Source organism: Salvelinus sp. IW2-2015, linkage group LG16 (genome assembly GCF_002910315.2).
Source record: "Salvelinus sp. IW2-2015 linkage group LG16, ASM291031v2, whole genome shotgun sequence".
In the NCBI taxonomy this organism is placed as follows: Eukaryota; Metazoa; Chordata; class Actinopteri; order Salmoniformes; family Salmonidae; genus Salvelinus; species Salvelinus sp. IW2-2015.
In genome coordinates, this window is record NC_036856.1 from 33,228,721 (window position 1) to 33,248,298 (window position 19,578).

Consider the following 19,578-nt stretch of genomic DNA (forward strand, 5'->3'; position numbering starts at 1 on the left):
CGAAGCGGTCAGCGTAGATGGACCGACAAGGTAGTAAAGGATCTTGTGGAGAGACTTGAGTAGTAGCGCTCACCAGTAGCCCTCCGCTTACTGATGAGCTCTGGCCTTTTACTGGACATGACATGACAAAATGTCCAGCAGAACCGCAATAGAGGCAAAGGCGGTTGGTGATTCTCCGTTCCCTCTCCTTAGTCGAGATGCGAATACCTCCCAGCTGCATGGGCTCAGTCTCTGAGCCGGGGGAGGAGATGGTTGAGATGCGGAGAGGGGAACACCGTTAACGCGAGCTCTCCTCCACGAGCTCGGTGACGAAGATCTACCCGTCGTTCTATACGGATGGCGAGTGCAATCAAAGAGTCCACGCTGGAAGGAACCTCCGGGAGAGAATCTCATCCTTAACCTCAGCGTGGAGTCCCTCCAGAAAACAAGCGAGCAACGCCGGCCATTCCAGTCACTGGAGGCAGCAAGAGTGCGAAACTTCATAGAGTAATCCGTTATGGATCGATCACCTTGACATAGGGAAGCCAGGACCCTGGAAGCCTCCTTCCCAAAAACTGAACGATCAAAAACCCGTATCATCTCCTCTTTAAAGTTCAGATAATCGATAGAACACTCAGCCCTTGCCTCCCAGATGGCTGTGCCCCACTCCCGAGCCCGACCAGTAAGGAGTGATATGACGTAAGCGATCCGAGCTCTCTCTCTTGAGTACGTGTTGGCTGGAGAGAGAACACAATATCACACTGGGTGAGAAAGGAGCGACACTCAGTGGGCTGCCCAGAGTAACAAGGTGGGTTATTAACCCTAGGTTCCGGAGACTTGGAAGACCAGGAAGTATCTGGTGGCACGAGACGAAGACTCTGAAACTGTCCAGAGAGATCGGAGACCTGAGCGGCCAGGGTTTCAACGGCATGACGAGCAGCAAACAATTCCTGCTCGTGTCTGCCGAGCATTGCTCCCTGGAACTCGACGGCAGTGTTGAGAGAATCCATAGTCGCTGGGTCCATCTTGGTCGGATTCTTCTGTTATGCTGATTAATGCGGACCCAAAAGCGACTTAAAGAAACAGAGTCTTTATTCCAGGCAAAAACACGACAGGGCGGAACAAGGACGCAGGACAGCAAACATCAAAACAGAATCCGACAAGGACAGGAGCGGAAAACAGAGGGAGAAATAGGGACTCTAATCAGAGGGCAAAATAGGGGACAGGTGTGAAAGAGTAAATGAGGTCGTTAGGAGAATGAGAAACAGCTGGGGAGCAGGAACGGAACGATAGAGAGAGAGAGCGGGAGAGGGAGAGAGGGAGGAGGAGAGAGAGAGAGAGAAAGAGGGAAAGAACCTAATAAGACCAGCAGAGGGAAGCACAGGGACAAGACATGAAAATAAATGACAAAACATGACACATTGCTTATCTCCACAAAACATGGTGCCTGACTGGTCCCACGCTCCTCACGGCGACTGTCTTGCTTCAGACACCAAACCATCCACTCTACCTCATCACTCCCCTCAACTATCCCACAATACTCCTCGCTCAGTCTCTCCCAATATTCCTCTTCGCTTCAGACTCGCCCTCGGCTTTGCCAACCAACCCGTGTGCCTCCCCCCCAATTTTTTGTCTGCTCCTCCTGGCCACGCTGCTTGGTCCTTTGGTGGTGGGATCTTCTGTCACGTACGTTTAGAGATGGATTGGACCAAGGTGCAGCGTGGTAGGCACACATCATACATTTATTAAATGACACCAAAAACAAGAAAGAATAAACAACACGTCGCTGGAGGCTCTGGCCCTGCCGACCATCGCTGGAAACTCTGGACTGCAGACTGTCGCTGGAGACTCTGGACTGCAGACCGTCGCTGGAGACTCTGGACTGCAGACCGTCGCTGGAGACTCCGGACCTTGGATCGTACGCCTACCACGCTACACCTTGGTCCAATCCATCTCTAAACGAATGTGACAATGTTCTTAATGTCGTCGTTCATCCACGACTCGGTGAAGCATAAAATATTACAGTTTTTAATGTCCGTTGGTAGGATATACGTGCTTTCAGTTCGTCCCATTTCATTTCTAGCGATTAACCGTTAGCTAGCAGAACGGAGGGCAAGGGCAGATTAGCCACTCGTCGCCTGGTCCTCACAAGGCACCCTGATCTTGGTGACTTTAAAACAGTTACACAGTTTAATGGCTGTGAAAGGAGAAAACTGAGGATGGATCAACAACATTGTAGTTACTCCACAACTAAACCTAAATGAATCCCAGAACAACAGCAAAGGACCTTGTGAAGATGCTGGAGGAAACAGGTACAAAAGTATCTATATCCACAGTAAAACAAGTCCTATATCGACATAACCTGAAAGGCCGCTCAGCAAGGAAAAAGCCACTGCTCCAAACCGCCATAGAAAAGCCAGACTACGGTTTGCAACTGCATATGGGGACAAAGATCGTACTTTTTGGGGAAGTGTCCTCTGGTCTGATGAAAGAAAAATAGAACTGTTTGGCAATAATGACCATCGTTATGTTTGAAGGAAAAAGGGGGAGGCTTGCAAGCCGAAGAACACCATCCCAACCGTGAAGCACGGGGGTGGCAGCATCATGTTGTGGGGGTGTTTTGCTGCAGGAAGGACTGGTGCACTTCACAAAACAGATGCACATATGATGATGGACAAATATGTGGATAAATTGCAGCAACATCTCAAGACATCAGTCAGGAAGTTAAAGCTTGGTTGCAAATGGGTCTTCCAAATGGACAATGACCCCAAGCATACTTCCAAAGTTGTGGCAAAATGGCTTAAGAACAACAAGGTCAAGGTATTGGAGTGGCCATCACAAAACCCTGACCTCATCCTATAGACAATTTGTGGGCAGAACTGAAAAGCGTGTGCGAGCAAGGAGAGGATAGGGGAGGGGGAGAGGAGAGGAGAGGAGTTTGTCAGGTTTGCTAAGCAGTATGTTAAACCCTTGGAGTGGGTGATAACCTCAATTTGCAGCAAGCTTGCGATGCATCATGGTATATAATGAGGTGTTTTGCCAGATCCCTCTGGCAGAGAGCAGATAGTCCCCTGTATAGCGTCTACAATTTCCTCAACTTATCAACCTGATGGGAGCTGATGAACACCACCACTGCTTGACACAGCCTCAGCTTAATGTCCTATTAAAAATCTCTATAAAACTTCTTCAAAGATGTGACACACACAGAACCGCAGATATACACTCAGTGGCATCTAGTACTGGGTCGGACCTCCTTTGCCTCTAGAACAGCCTGAATACTTCGGGGCATGGAAGCGTTACTTAATTGGTATCAAGGGATGATTCCCCACACCAGGCAGGATGGGGCCATGGACTCATGCTACTTACACAAATCTTGACTCTGCCATCAGCATGAAGCAATACGACCAGGCAATGTTTTTCCACCTCCTCAATTGTCCAGTGTTTGTGATCGCGTGCCCACTGGAGCCACTTCTTATTGTTTTTAGCTGGTAGGAGAGGAACCCATTGTGGTCATCTTTTGCAATAGCTCATCTGTTACAAGGACCTTACGAGTTGTGCGTTCCGAGATGCCGTTCTGCACACCACTGTTGTACTGAGCCTTTATTTACCTGTTCGTGGCCCGCCTGTTAGCTTGCACGATTCTTGACAATCTCCTTCAACCTCTCAGGAACAAGCTGTTATCGCCCACAGGACTGTCACTGACTGGATGTTTTTTGATTGTTGACCTATTCTCAATAAACACTAGACTCTGTCGTCCGTGAAKAGCTCAGGAGGGCGGCCGTTTCTGAGATACTGGAACCGGCGCGCCTGGCACCACCGATCATACCACGCTCAAAGTCACTTAGATCACTCGTTTTTCCCATTCTAACATTCAATCGAACACTAACTGAATGCCTTGATGCCTGTCTGCCTGCTTTATGTAGCAAGCCACGGCCACGTGACTCTCTGTATGTAGGACCGAACCGTTTTCGTGTACCTAAAAAACTGTACACTGAGTGTACTCACCACACACACACACACACCAAATGCTCTCTCAATCTCTCTCTCTCTTTTACTCATGGACACACACACACCTGTTGGAAACATTCAAAATGCATATTTTTCATTCGACCTGGCTGACTGCTAAAGCTATTGGGGGATGTATGGCAGTCACTGAGTCACAGTGGCATCTGTATGTCTGGAATTATGATGATGAAAGTCACTGTAGGGAAATGGAGTYGACGGATGCACCACAAGCGTCAGGAGGATAAGGATTGCAGATGTTCGGATGATTGAAACTCAACGAATATTGAATATTGCAATTATGCTTGGCTCAAGTTCATGATGTCACAGCAGTGCTGCAGATTGGGGCCAGAAAGGGTCTGTGGTTAAAAGGAAAATGGAATGTTTATCCCGTAACGTGATGATGAGGCATGAGTTTATACAAAACAGAACGAGAATGGAGACTGAAAATGATGATTACATCCATGTACAGTACCAGTGAATATGGATGAGACCATCTGACAGTAAGCATCAGAGTCATTGAGAGAGCATCTGATTTGTATGTGTGTGTGTTCATCACTGGGGATCTCTGTATGCCTGCTGCCCCTGAAGGAGAGCATAGAGGGATTATAGTCAGATCTTTATATTGACACATACAGTGCATTCGGAAAGTATTCAGACCCCRTTACTTTTTCCACATGTTGTTACTTTACAGCCTTATTCTAAAATCTACACACCATACCCCATAATGACAAAGCAAAAACTGATTTTTWGAATTTTTTGCAAATGTAATAAAATTWAAAAAACTMAAATATTACTTTTACATTAGTTGTCATGTTCGTRGTAAGGAGGAGACCAAGGCGCAGCGTGATAAGAATACATTCTTCATTAATAAATGAAGAACACTAAACAAACTAGCAAAAATAACAAAACGAACGTGAAGCTAAATTACAAGAGTGCTGACATGCAACTACACATAGACAATAACACACAAAACCTAAATGGAAAAATGGCAACCTAAATAGGATCCCCAATCAGAGACAACGATAAACAGCTGTCTCTGATTGGGAACCAATTCAGGCCACCATAGACCTACAATATGCCTAGACTAACAAACACCCCTAGACATACAAAAACCCTAGACAGGACAAACAAGCATACCCACCCTCATCACACCCTGACCTGACCAAAATAAAACTGAAAACATAGATAACTAAGGTCAGGCGTGACATTAGTATTCAGACCCTTTACTGAGTTCTTGTTGAAGCACCTTGGCAGTGATTACAGCCTTGAGTCTTCTTGGGTATGACGCTACAAGTTTGGCACACCTATATTTGGGGAGTTTCTCCCATTCTTTCGGCAGATCCTCTCAAGCTATGTTTGATCGGGTTCAAGTCCAGGCTCTGACTGGGCCACTCAAGGGCATTCAGAGACTGGTCCCCAAGCCACTCCTGCGTTGTCTTGGCTGTGTTCTTATGGTCGTTGTCCTGTTGGAAGGTTGAACCATCAACCCAGTCTGAGGTCCTGAGCACTCTGGAGTAGGTTTTTATCAAGGATCTCTCTGTACTTTTCTCCGTTCATCTTCCCTCGATCCTGACTAGTCTCCCAGTCCCTGCCGCTGAAAAAACTCCCCACAGGATGATGCTGCCACCACAGTGCTTCACCGTAGGGATGATGCCAGGTTTCCTCCAGACATGACACTTGGCATTCAGCCAAAGAGTTCAATCTTGGTTGAATCAGACCAGAGAATCTTGTTTCTCATGGTCTGAGAGTCTTTAGGTGTCTTTTGGCAAACTCCAAGTGGGCAGGCACATGCCATTTACTGAGGAGTGGCTTCCATCTGGCCACTCTACTATAATGGCCTGGTTGGTGGAATGCTGCAGAGATGGTTGTCCTTCTGGAAGATTCTACCATCTCCACAGAGAAACTCAAGAGCTCTGTCAGAGGTGCCATCGGGTTCTTGGTCACCTCCCTGACAAGGCCCTTCTCCCCCGATTGCTCAGTTTGGCCGAGTGGCTAGCTCTAGGAAGAGTCTTGGTGGTTGCAATCTTCTTCCATTTAAGAATGATGGAGGCCACTGTTTCTTGGGGACCTTCAATGCTGCAAAAAAGTTTGGTACCCTTCCCCAGATCTGTGCCTTGACACAATCGTGTCTTGGAGCTTCTATTCCTTTGAACTAATGGCTTGGTTTTTGCTCTGACATGCACTTTCAACTGTGGAACCTTATATAGACAGGTGTGTGCCTTTCCAATTAATGTCCATTCAATTGAATTTACCAGGTGGATGCCAATCAAGTTGTAGAAACATCTCAAGGATGATCAATGGAAACAGGATGCACCTGAGCTCAATTGTCACGGTCGTCTTGAGGTGAGAGAGAGGACCAAGGCGCAGCGTATGCAAAAATACATCTTCCTTTATTTTACTACGAAGATGAACACGACACGAAACACTTATACAAACTATACAAAAACAACAAACAACCGTGAACTACAAACGAAAGTGCACACACAAGCTACTTACCTTCTACATAGACAATACCCACAAAAAAGCTAAAGCCTATGGTTGCCTTAAATATGGCTCCCAATCAGAGACAACCATAACCAGCTGTCTCTAATTGAGACCCAATTCAGGCAACCATAGACTTTCCTAGACACCTACACTGAACACTAAACCATCCACTATACTAAACTCCCTAAACAATAAAAAACACACAAACTTCCCCATGTCACACCCTGACCTAACTAAAATAATAAGAAAACAAAGATAACTAAGGCCGGGGTGACATAACCCCCCCTTAAGGTGCGAACTCGGGCGCACCAGCATAAAGTCTAGGGGAGGGTCTGGGTGGGCGTCTGTCCACGTGGCAGCTCTGGCACTGGTCGTGGGCCCCACCCCACCATAGTCACTACCCGCTTTCTTAACCCACTGGAATAAGGGGCAGCACCGGACTAAGAGGCAGCACCGGACTAAGGGGCAGCACCGGACTAAGGGGCAGTACCGGACTAAGGGGCAGCACCAGGATAAGGACAGCACCAGGATAAGGGCAGTACCAGGATAAGGGCAGCACCAGGATAAGGGGCAGCACCAGGATAAGGGGCAGCTCGGACTCAGGGACGGCAGCTCCGGACTGTAAGGGCAGCACCGGACTGAAGGCAGCACCGGAGCTAAGGGCAGCACCGGACTGAATGGCGGATCCTGGCTGGCTGGGCTGGCGATCCTGGCTGGCTGGCGGATCCTGGCTGGACGGCTCTGCGGATCCTGGCTGGACGGCTCGGCGGATCTGGCTGACGGCTCTGGCGGATCCTGGCTGGACGGCTCATGGCTGGCTGACGGATCTGCTCTCATAGGCTGGGTGACGGATCTGGCTGCTCATGGCTGGCTGACGGATTCGGCTGCTCATGGCTGGCTGACGGATCTGGCTGCTCATGGCTGACTGACGGATCTGGCTGCTCATGGCTGACTGACGGATCTGGCTGCTCATGGTGGCTGACGGATCTGGCTGCTCATGGCTGGCTGACCGATCTGGCTGCTCATGGCCTGGCTGACGGATCTGGCTGCTCATGGCTGGCTGACGGATCTGGCTGCTCATGCTGGCTGACGATCTGCTGCTCATGGCTGGCTGACGGATCGGCTGCTCCTGGCTCTCCATCTGGCTGTGGCTCTGAGTCTGGACGGTTGCTCATGGCTGACGTGATGCTGTCCGTGCTGGGCTACTGTGCTGATGGCTCTCTGCATGGCGTGCTGTTGACGGCTCTGGCAGATCTGTCTGGTGGCGGCTCTGCAGATCCTGTCTGGTTGGGCGGCTCTGGCAGATCCGTCTGGTGGCGGCTGGCAGATCCTGTCTGGTTGGCGGCTCTGGCAGATCCTGTCTGGTTGCCGGCTCTGGCGAGATCCTGTCTGGTTGGCGGCTCTGGCAGATCCTGTCTGACGAATGGCTCAGCGGCTCCTGACTGACTAACGGCCTCGACGGCTCGGAGACAACGCGGCCCTAATGGCTCGACAGACGGATGGCTCAGACGGCACTGGGCAGACGGATGGCTCAGATGGCGCTGGGGAGACGGATGGCTCAGATGGCGCTGTGCAGACGGATGGCTCTGGCCGGATGAGGCGCACTGTAGGCCTGGTGCGTGGTGCCGGAACTGGAGGCACCGGACTAAGGACACGCACCTTCAGGCTAGTGCGGGGAACAACAACAGGGTACACTGAACTCTCAAAGCGTACTATAGCCTGTGTCGTGGTACCGCACTGGTGGTACCGGGCTGAGGGCACGAACATCAGGGCGAGTACGGGGAGAAGAACAGGGCATACTGGACCCTGGGACGCACATTAGGCCTAGTGCGTGGTGCCGGAACTGGTGGTACCGGGCTGGGGACACGCATCTCAGGGCTAGTGCGGGGAGGAGGAACAGGGCATACTGGACCCAGGAGACGCACATTATGCCTAGTGCTGGTGCCGGAACTGGTGGTACCGGGGCTGGGGACACGCATCTCAGGGCTAGTGCGGGGGAGAGGAACAGGGCATACTGGACCCTGGGGACGCACATTAGGCCTAGTGCGTGGTGCCGGAACTGGTGGTACCGGCTGGGACACGCATCTCAGGCTAGTCGGGGAGCAGCAACAGGACGCACAGGACTCTGGGAACACACAGGAAGCTTGGTGCGTGGTACCGGACTGGAGACACGCACCATAGGGCTAGTACGTGGAGGAGGAACAGGGCACACTGGACTCTCGAGGCGCACTATAGGCCTGGTGCGTGGTACCGGTACTGGTGGTACCAGGCTGAGGGCACGCACCTCAGGAAGAGTGCGGGGAGAAGGAACAGTGCGTACAGGGTTCAGGAGACGCACAGGAGGCTTCCCAACCTTACCTGGTTGTATGCTCCCCATATCAACATCTCTCTCTCTTCGCTCTCCTCCAATAACACCAACAACTCCTCAAATGTCTCATAATCTCCCATCCTTTCACTTTCCTCCAATCTGTCCAATAACTCCTCCACATTCTCCGACTCATACCTTCATTTAGCCAACTGCTCCTGATGGTAAGCACGGGGAACTGGCTCAATTCTCCCACTTGACCCAGCCACACTCCCGTGTGCCCTCCCCCAAGAAATGTGTTGGGGGAGCCTCTCGGGCTTCCAGCCACTCTGCCTTGATTTACGCTGCTTGGTCCCATGTTGGTGGGTAATTCTGTCACGGTCGTCTTGAGGTGAGAGAGAGGACCAAGGCYCAGCGTATGCAAAATACATCTTCCTTTATTTTACTACGAAGATGAACACGACACGAAACACTTATACAAACTATACAAAKACAACAAACAACCGTGAAGCTACAAACGAAAGTGCACACACAAGCTACTTACTTTCTACATAGACAATTYCCCACAAAAAAGCTAAAGCCTATGGTTGCCTTAAATATGGCTCCCAATCAGAGACAACCATAACCAGCTGTCTCTAATTGAGACCCAATTCAGGCAACCATAGACTTTCCTAGACACCTACACTGAACACTAAACCATCCACTATACTAAACTCCCTAAACAATACAAAAACACACAAACTTCCCCATGTCACACCCTGACCTAACTAAAATAATAATGAAAACAAAGATAACTAAGGCCAGGGTGTGACATCAATTTTGAGTCTCATAGCAAAGGGACTGAATACTTATATAAATAAGGTATTTCTGTTTTATATATACATTTGTGAAAAATTCTAAAAACCTGCTTTTGCTTTGTCATTATGAGATGTTGTGTGTAGATTGGTGAGYGAAAAAAATATTTCATCAATTTTAGAATTAGGCTGTAACGTAACAAAATGAGTAAAAAGTCAAGGGGTCTGAATACTTTCCGAATGCCCTGTATAAACACCTCAAACGTATGGTTTAGAGGAGCAATTATGAATAAGTGCCTTGCCCAAAGGCACATCAGCAGATTTTTCACCTAATCAGATCAGAGATTCAAACCAGCAACCTTTCAGTTACTAGCCCAACACTCTTAAACCACTTGGCTACATTCAGTCACTACACATACACATCAGATTGTGCACGACCACATGCTGACACAAGGGCAAGTGCGCACACACACATCAAACTCTTACAATATTATGCCCACACACACAGACATAGCATGTACAGTACCAGTCAAAAGTTTGGACACAGCTACTCATTCAAGGGTTTTTCTTTATTTTTACTATTTTCTACATTGTTGAATAATATTGAAGACATCAAAACTATGACATAACACATATGCAATCATGTAGTAACCCAAAAAGTATTAAACAAATCAAAATATATTTGATATTTGAGATTCTTCAAAGTAGCCACCGTTTGCCTTTGCACACTCCTAGCATTCTCTCAACCAGCTTCATCCCACCGTACCTTCTCCGCTGTGCAATCCGGTTTCCGAGCCGGTCACGGGTGCACCTCAGCCACGCTCAAGGTACTAAACGATATCATAACCGCCATCGATAAAAGACAGTACTGCGCAGCCGTCTTCATCGACCTGGCTAAGGCTTTCGACTCTGGCAATCACCATATTCTTATCGGGAGACTCAATAGCCTTGGTTTCTCAAATGACTGCCTCGCCTGGTTCACCAACTACTTCTCAGACAGAGTTCAGTGTGTCAAATCGGAGGGCCTGTTGTCCGGACCTCTGGCAGTCTCTATGGGAGTACCACAGGATTCAATTCTCGGGCCGACTCTTTTCTCTGTATACATCAATGATGTAGCTCTTGCTGCGGGTGATTCCCTGATCCACCTCTACGCAGACGACACCATTCTGTATACTTCTGGCTCTTCCCTGGACASTGTGCTAACTAACCTCCAAACGAGCTTCAATGCCATACAACACTCCTTCTGTGGCCTCCAACTGCTCTGAAACGCTAGTAAAACCAAATGCCTGCTTTTCAACCATTCACTGCATGCACCCGCCCGCCTGACTAGCATCACCACCCTGGACGGTTRTGACCTAGAATATGTGGACAACTATAAATACCTAGGTGTCTGGTTAGACTGTAAACTCTCCTTCCAGACTCACATTAAACATCTCCAATCCAAAATCAAATCTAGAATCGGCTTCCTATTTCGCAACAAAGCCTCCTTCACTCAAGCCGCCAAACTTACCCTAGTAAAACTGACTATCCTACAGATCCTCGACTTCGGTGATGTCATCTACAAAAGAGCTTCCAATACTCTACTCAGCAAACTGGATGCAGTCTATCACAGTGCCATCCGTTTTGTTACCAAATCACCTTATACCACCCACCACTGCGACCTGTATGCTTAGTCGGCTGGCCCTCGCTACATATTCGTCGCCAGACCCATTGGCTCCAGGTCATCTATAAGTCTATGCTAGGTAAAGCTCCGCCTTATCTCAGTTCACTGGTCAMGATAACAACACCCACCCGTAGCACACGTTCCAGCAGGTATATCTCACTGATCATCCCCAAAYCCAACACCTCATTTGGCCGCCTTTCCTTKCAGTTCTCTGCTGCCAGTGACTGGAACGAATTGCAAAAATCGCTGAAGCTGGAGAKTTRMATTTRCCTCACCAACTTTAAACATCAGCTATCTGAGCAGSTAACCGATCGCTGCAGCTGTACATAYTCCATCTGTAAATAGCCCACCAAATCTACCTACCTCATCCCCATACTGTTTTTATTTACTTTTCTGCTCTTTTGCACACCAGTATCTCTACTTGCACATCATCATCTGCTCATTTATCACTCCAGTGTTCATCTGCTAAATTGTAATTATTCGCTACTATGGCCTATTTATTGCCTACCTCCTCATGCCTTTTTTACACACTGTATATAGACTTTCTTTTTTTCTACTGTGTCATTGACTTGTTTATTGTGTTATTGGCTTGTTTATTGTTTATTCCATGTTATTCCATGTGTAACTCTGTGTTGTTGTCTGTGTCACGCTGCTTTGCTTTATCCTTGGCCAGGTCGCAGTTGTAAATGAGAACTTGTTCTCAACTAGCCTACCTGGTTAAATAAAGGTGAAATAGAAAATAAATAAAAAATGAGGTAGTAACCTGACATTTTTTCAATGAACAGGTGAGCCTTGTTAAAAGTACATTTGTGGAATTTCTTTCCTTCTTAATGCGTTTGGTAAAGTAAAGTAGAAAGTAGAGGTGGTATACAGAAGATAGTCCTATTTGGTAAAATACCAAGTCCATATTATGGCAAGAACAGCTCAAATAAGGGAAGAGAAATGACAGTCCATCATTACTTTAAGACATGAAGGTCAGTCAATGCGGAAAATTTCAAGAACTTTCAGGTGCAGTTGCAAAAACCATCAAGTGCTATGATGAAACTGGCTCTCATGAGGACCGCCACAGGAAAGGAAGAACCAGAGTTAACAGGACAATGACCCAACACACCTCCAGGATGTGTGAGGGTTATTTGAACAAGAAGGAGAGTGATGGAGCGCTGCATTAGATGACCTGGCCTCCACAATCACCCGACCTCAACCCAATTGAGGGTTATACTGTATGGGAACAATATGCTGTATGGGAACTCCTTCAAGACTGTTGGAAAAGCATTCCAGGTGAAGCTGGTTGAGAGAATGCCAAGAGTGTGCAAAGCTGTCATCAAGGCAAAGGGGGGCTACTTTGAAGAATCTAAAATCTGAAATATATTTTGATTTGATTAACACTTTTTTGGTTACTACATGATTCCATATGTGTTATTTCATTGTTTTGATGTCTTCACTATTATTATACAATGTAGAAAATAGTACAAATAGAAGAAGCCTTGAATTGAGTAGGTTTCGTCCAAACTTTTAACTGGTACTGTTGCTGAACAATTACTTATCTGATGTTACATTCCTCCTCCATTTACATGCATTCTGTTCATGCCCCGTTGAACCAAACCAGCACACTGACAAACGACTGACAATCACTCTCTGAACCAAACCCAAACAGCACACTGACACACGACTGATCATCTCTCTGAACCAAAACAACAGCACACTGACAACACGACTGACTCACTCTCTGAACCAAACCAAACCAGCACACTGACACACACGACTGACTCACTCTCTGAACCACAAACCAAACCAGCCACTGACAACCGACTGAACTCACTCTCGAACCAAACCAAACAGCACACTGACAACACGACTGACTCACTCTCTGAACAAACAAACCAGCACACTGACAACAGACTGACTCACTCTCTGAACCAACCAAACCAGCACAGCTGAAACAAGACTGACTCACTCTCTGAACCAAACCAAACCAGCACACTGACAACACGACTGACTCACTCTCTGTCATTACCTAACTGCAGTCTTTTAGAAACCAATGAACAGCTAATTGAATAGCTGTCTACAGGTTATTAGAGAGGACATTAACTGAAGCTTCTTTTAGCAGGTCATGGTACAGGGCTATATGCCTCTCAGTTGAAAGAATGGAATGTTGAGTAAATGACTATATTTTCTCAATCGATTGGTTATAATGACATATTTCATACAGAACATTGACTCATGAAAAGGATATTGGACAGAATTTGAACAGGGGCCAGAGCATGGCCTGGTAATAAAAGGAGAATAACTCTTAGGACACAATAAGTTGAAATTAAGCCTTCATTATCCCTTGATAATATAATGTACTGTATGCCATTTAGCAGACACTTTTATCCAAAGCAACTTAAAGTCATGTGTGCATACATTCTTGGGGGCAATCAAATCCACATTCCTGGAGTTACAAGGGCCACACAACTGAACCATTCAATTGAGCTAAGGCCTAGAAGGCTATAAAGATGCTTCAGAAATGATTCAGAAGCAAATGTCATGCTATAAAGTGTGGCAGGGTGTTTTAACATTCTTGGCTACTGGACTCGAATGAACCAGTCAAACGCGTTCATCAAAGGGGTGCATTTGGACCGGACCAACATCCATCTATTGCTGCAGTGAGCGTGTATGTCTTTGTTTAGAGTCTCTCTCCCATTGCACTCTCTGCGCGTAGAGAGCACTTTCACTTTGGCAGTCACTTGGTGAAGGTTTCTGGACTAGAAGTTACTGAATGCAACAACCATGTCACTAACAAACACAGTCATTCGGTGGGTGTCTCTCACATTTACTTGAATGGCGTGCTGGGAAATATGCAAATACGGCTTTACAACCTACAATGTTAACGCACCCCCTCCCTAAAACAGCATCAACTCTAATAAAGTGTTAATTTAAGTCGGAATTTGCATGCAACATCCATGGTGTTGCTGTGTAGTATCCAGATGTTCTGCAATAACTGTAGCATTTCAAAAGGTCACATTGTCTTCAATCTGTCAAAGCCATACTGTGATCATAGGTACTGTTAGCTTATAATATATTTATGAACTTTGAAAGCTGGATAGATTGTTGTAAAAATGGTGTCACTCTCTCTGTCAATTATCACTATATAATGAATGCAATATGTGGACCTGAAGTGGAATACGTCATAAAGACCTGCCAAGTATTGACAAATGTCACTTAACGTACGAAGACCTGCCTCAAGCCTAATCAGTGTGTGTGTGTGTGTGTCTCTGTCTCTCCCTCTCTCTCTCTCTCTACACACAAAACAGAGGAGAGATATTCTCTCACCAGCTTCATCCACCGTACTTCTCCGCTGTGCAATCCGTTCGAGCCGGTCAAACGGGTGCTACCTCAGCCGCTCAAGGTCTAAACGATATCATAAACGCATCGTAAAAGACAGTACTGCGCAGCGTCTCATCGACCTGGTAATGCTTTCGACTCTGGCAATCACCATATTCTTATCGGGAGACTCATTAGCTTCGCGTCTTCTCAAAGACTGCCTCGCCTGGTTCACAACTACTTCTCAGACAGAGTTCAGTGTGTCAAATCGGAGGGCTGTTGTCCGACCTCTGGCAGTCTCTTGGAGTACCACAGGATTCAATTCTCGGGCCGACTCTTTTCTCTGTATAACATATGATGTAGCTCTTGCTGGCGGGTGATTTCCCTGATCCACTCTACGCAGCGACACCATTCTGTATACTTCTGGGCTCTTCCCTGGACAGTGTGCTAACTAACTCCAACACGAGGCTTTCAATGCATACAACTCTTCTGGTGGCTCCAACTGCTCGAAACGCTAGTAAAAATGCCTGCTTTTCACCATTCATGCATGCACCCGCCCCTAAGCTAGCATCACACCTGGAACGGTTCTGACTAGAATATTGTGGAGCAACTATAAATACCTAGGTGTTCTGGTTAGACTGTAAACTTCTTTCCAGACTCACATTAAACATCTCCAAGGGCAAAATCAAATCTAGAATCGCTTCCTATTTCGCAACAAAGCCTCCTTCACTCAAGCGCCAAACTTACTAGTAAAACTGACTATCCACAGATCTGATTCGGTGATGTCATTACAAAAGAGCTTCCAATACTCTACTCAGCAAAAACTGGGATGCAGTCCTATCACAGTGCATCCGTTTTGTTAACCAATCACTTATCGAACCCACACACTGCGACTGTAGCTTATCGCTGGCCCTTGCTAATATTCGTTCGCGCAGACCCATGGCTCCAGGTCAATCTATAAGTCTATGCTAGTAAAGCTCCGCCTAACTCAGTTTTCAACTGGTCAGGATAACAACACCACTCCGTAGCACACGTTCCGCAGGTATCTCTCACTGATCTCCCAAGCAACACCTCATTTGGCGCTTTTCCTTACAGTTCTGCCTGCCAGTGACTGAACGAATTGCAGAAATCGTGACAGCTGGAGAATTCGATTTTCCTCACACTTTAAACATCAGCTTATCTGAGCAGGTAACCGATCGCTGCAGCTGTACATAATCATCTGTAATAGCCACCATCTACCTACTCATCCCAATACTGTTTTTATTTTACTTTTCTGCTCTTTTGCACACCAGTATCTCTACTTGCACATCATTCATCTGCTCATTTAATCAGTGGTTCATCTGCTAAATTGTAATTATTCGCTACCTATGGCTATTTATTTGCCTACTCCTCATGCCTTTTTTTTACACTGTATATAGATTTCTTTTTTTTCTAGCTGTGTCATTGAACGTGTTTTTGTGTTATTTGGCTTGTTTATTGTTTTATTCATGTTATGTCATGTGTAACTCTGTGTTGTTGTCTGTTCACGCTGCTTTGCTTTATCTTGGCCAGGTCGAGTTGTAAAATGAGAACTTGTTCTAACTAGCTACTGTTAAACTAAAGGTCGAAATAGAAAATAAATAAAAAATGGGTATACTGACATTTTTTTCAAATGAACAGGTGAGCCTTGTTAAAAAAGTACATTTGTGGAATTCTTCCTTCTTAAGCGTTTGGTTAAAGTAAAGTAGAAAGTAGAGGTGGTATACAGAAGATAGTCCTATTTTGGTAAAATACCAAGTCCATATTAGGCAGAAACAGTCAAATAAGGAAGAGAAAATGACCAGTCCATCATTACTTTAAGACATTGAATGGTCAGTCAATTGCGGAAAATTAAGAATTTTCAGGTGCAGTTGCAAAAACATCAAGTGCTATGATGCAACTGGCTCTCATGAGGACCGCCACAGGCAAGGAGATCCAGAGTTACAAGGACCATGACCCAACACACCCTCCAGGATGTGTGAGGGTTATTTGAACAAGAAGGAGAGTGTATGGAGCGGCTGCATTGAGATGACTGGCCTCCGGACAATCACCGACCTCAACCCAATTTGAGGGTGTATACTTATGGGAACAATATGCCTGTATGGGACTCCTTCAAGACTGTTGGAAAGCATTCCAGGTGGGAAGCTGGTTGAGAGAATGCCAAGAGTGTGCACAGCTGTCACAAAGGCAAAGGGGGGGATACCTTTGAAGAATCTAAAATCTGAAATATATTTTGATTTGATTAACACTTTTTTTGGTTACTACATGATTCCAATATGTGTTATTTATTGTTTGATGTTTCACATTATTATACAATGTTAGAAAATAGTACAAATAGAAGAAGCCTTGAATTGAGTAGGTTTCGTCCAAACTTTTAACGTGGTACTGTGCGAACAATTACTTATCTGATGTTACATTCTCCTCCATTCTTACATGCATTCTGTTTTCATGCCCCGTTGGAACCAAACCAGCACACTGACAAAGACTGAAATCACTCTCTGAACGCAAACCCAAACAGCACACTGACACACGACTGATCATCTTTGAACAAAACAACAGCACACTGACAACACGACTGACTCCTCTCTGAACCAAACCAAACCAGCACACTGACACACACGATGACTACTCTCTGAAACAAACCAAAAACCAGCCACTGACAACCGACTGAACTCACTCTCGAACAAACCAAACAGCACACTGACTAACACGATTCTTGACATACTCTCTGAAACAAACAAACAGCAATGCTGACAACCGATGACTCCTCTCTGAACCCAACCAAACCAGCAACAGCTGAAACAAGACTGACTCACTCTCTGAACAAACGCAAACCGCACACTGACAACAGACTGACCACTCTTGAACCAAACCAAACCAGCACACTGACAACACGACTGGTCACTCTCTGTCATTACTAACTGCAGTCTTTTAGAAACCAATGAACAGCTTATATTGAATAGCTGTGCTACAGGTTTATTAAGAGAGGACATAACTGACAGCTTCTTTTTAGCAGGTCATGGTACAGGCTATATGCTCTCAGTTGAAAGAATGGAAATGTTGAGTAAATGACTAATATTTTCTCATCGGATTGGTTATAAGTGAATATTTCATTAAGAACATTGATTCTGAAAAGGATATTGGACAGAATTTGAACAGGGCCTAGCGCATGGCCTGGTATAAAAGGAGAATAACTCTTAGGAAACCAATAAGTTGAATTCAGCGTCTTCATTACTCCTTGAATAATATAATGTATGTATGCATTTAGCAGACCTTTTATCCAAAGCAACTTAAAGGTATTGTGCATACATTCTTGGGGGGCAATCAAATCACATCCTGGAGTTACAAGGGCCACACAACTGAACATTCATTGAGCTAAGGCTAGAAGGTTATAAAGATGTTCAGAAATGATTCAGAACAAATGTCATGCTATAAAGTGTGGCAGGGTGTTTTAACATTGCTTACTACTGGAACTCGGAGTGAACCAGTCACGCGTTCATCAAAGGGGTGCATTTGGACCGGACCAACATCCATCTATTGGCTTGCGTGAGCGTGTATGTTTTGTTTAGAGTCTCTGCTCCCAATTGCACTCTCGTGGCGCGTAGAGAAGCACTTTCCACTTTGGCAGTCACTTGCGGAAAGGTTTACCTGGATCTGAAGTTAACTGAATGCAACAACCATTTCACTAAAAAGCAAGTCATTCGGTGGGTGTCTCTCACACTTTAATTGAATGGCGTGCTGGAATAGATGCAAATACGGCTTACAACCGTACAATGGTTAGCGCATCCCCCCTGAAACAGCATCAACTCTAATCAAAGTGTTATGTATAAGAGTCGGAATTGTGCATGCAGACATCCATGGTGTGTGCTGTGTAGTATCAGATGTTCTGCAAATCTGTAGCATTGTCAAAAGGTGTCAGCATTGGTCCTTCATCTGTACAAAGCCATACTGGTTGATCAAGGTACTGTTCAGCTTATAAGTCATATTTCGGAACTTTGAAGTGGATAGATGTTTGAGAAGATGGTGCAACTGCTCGTTGTCAATTATCACTATATAATGATGACAATATGTGGACTGAAGTGGAATACGTCATAAAGACCCTGCAGTAATTGACAAATGTCACTTAAGTACGAAGACCTGCCTCAACCGTATGCAGTGTGTGTGGGTGTGTGTTCTGTCTCTCACTCTTCTCTCTCATCTCTTTCTCTCTCTCAACCACTCTCTCCTCTCTCTTTCTCCTTCTCTCTCTTCTCTCTCGTCTTTCTTCCTCTCTTCTTCTCTCTCTCTCTTCTCTTTCTTCATCCACTCTCTCCTCCCCTCTCTCTCTCTCTCTCTCTCTCTCTTCTCTCTCTCTCTCTCTCTCCTCTGCTCACTCTTTCTTCATCCATCTCTCCCCCCTCTCTCTCTCTTTCTCTCATCCACTCTCTCTCTCTCTCTCGCCCACTCTCTCCTCCCTCTCTCTCTCTCCCTCTCCTCTTCCACCCTCTCTACTCTCTCTCTCCCTCTCTCATCCTCTCTCTCCTCCCCTGCTCTCTCTTCTTCCCTCTCATCCCTAACTCTCTCTCTCCCCCTCTCTATCTCACCATCTTCTCTCCTCCTCCTCACTCTCTCCTCCCCTCTTTCTCTCTCCCACTTCTATCTCCTTCTCTCTCTCCTCCCTCTCTCACTTTCTCCTCCTCTCTCTCTCTTTCTCTTCCCCCTCTTTCTCTCCCTCTCTCTCTCTTTCTCCCCCTCCCTTTCTCCAGTCTGATGTCAGGGCTAGCAGCCCTGGATGCTAAGTGTTCCAGCAGACTGGGCCTTATCACCGTGTCTTACTACCTGGGGACCACCTTTGTAGCAGTGGTGTTGGGCATCATCATGGTGTCCGTCATCCACCCTGGAGGAGCGGCCCAGAAGGAGGACTCCGAGGACAGCGGCAAGGCCATCATGGCTCTGCCGACGCCCTGTTTGACCTCATCCGGTAAGATGGCCCACCGTCACCACCCACACACAAACCACCACACACACGACAACACACACACAACACT

General features: G+C 46.3%; 1 protein-coding gene across 1 annotated transcript in view; it reads left to right on the plus strand.

Moving 5' to 3' along the window:
- Window positions 1–19,578, plus strand: part of LOC111975472 (excitatory amino acid transporter 5-like) — a 110,049-nt gene that overhangs the window by 54,389 nt on the left and 36,082 nt on the right. Inside the window, 2 exon segments of the mRNA XM_024147557.2 lie at window positions 19,275–19,478; window positions 19,481–19,511. Of these exon segments, the coding sequence (XP_024003325.1) occupies window positions 19,275–19,478; window positions 19,481–19,511 (235 nt within the window).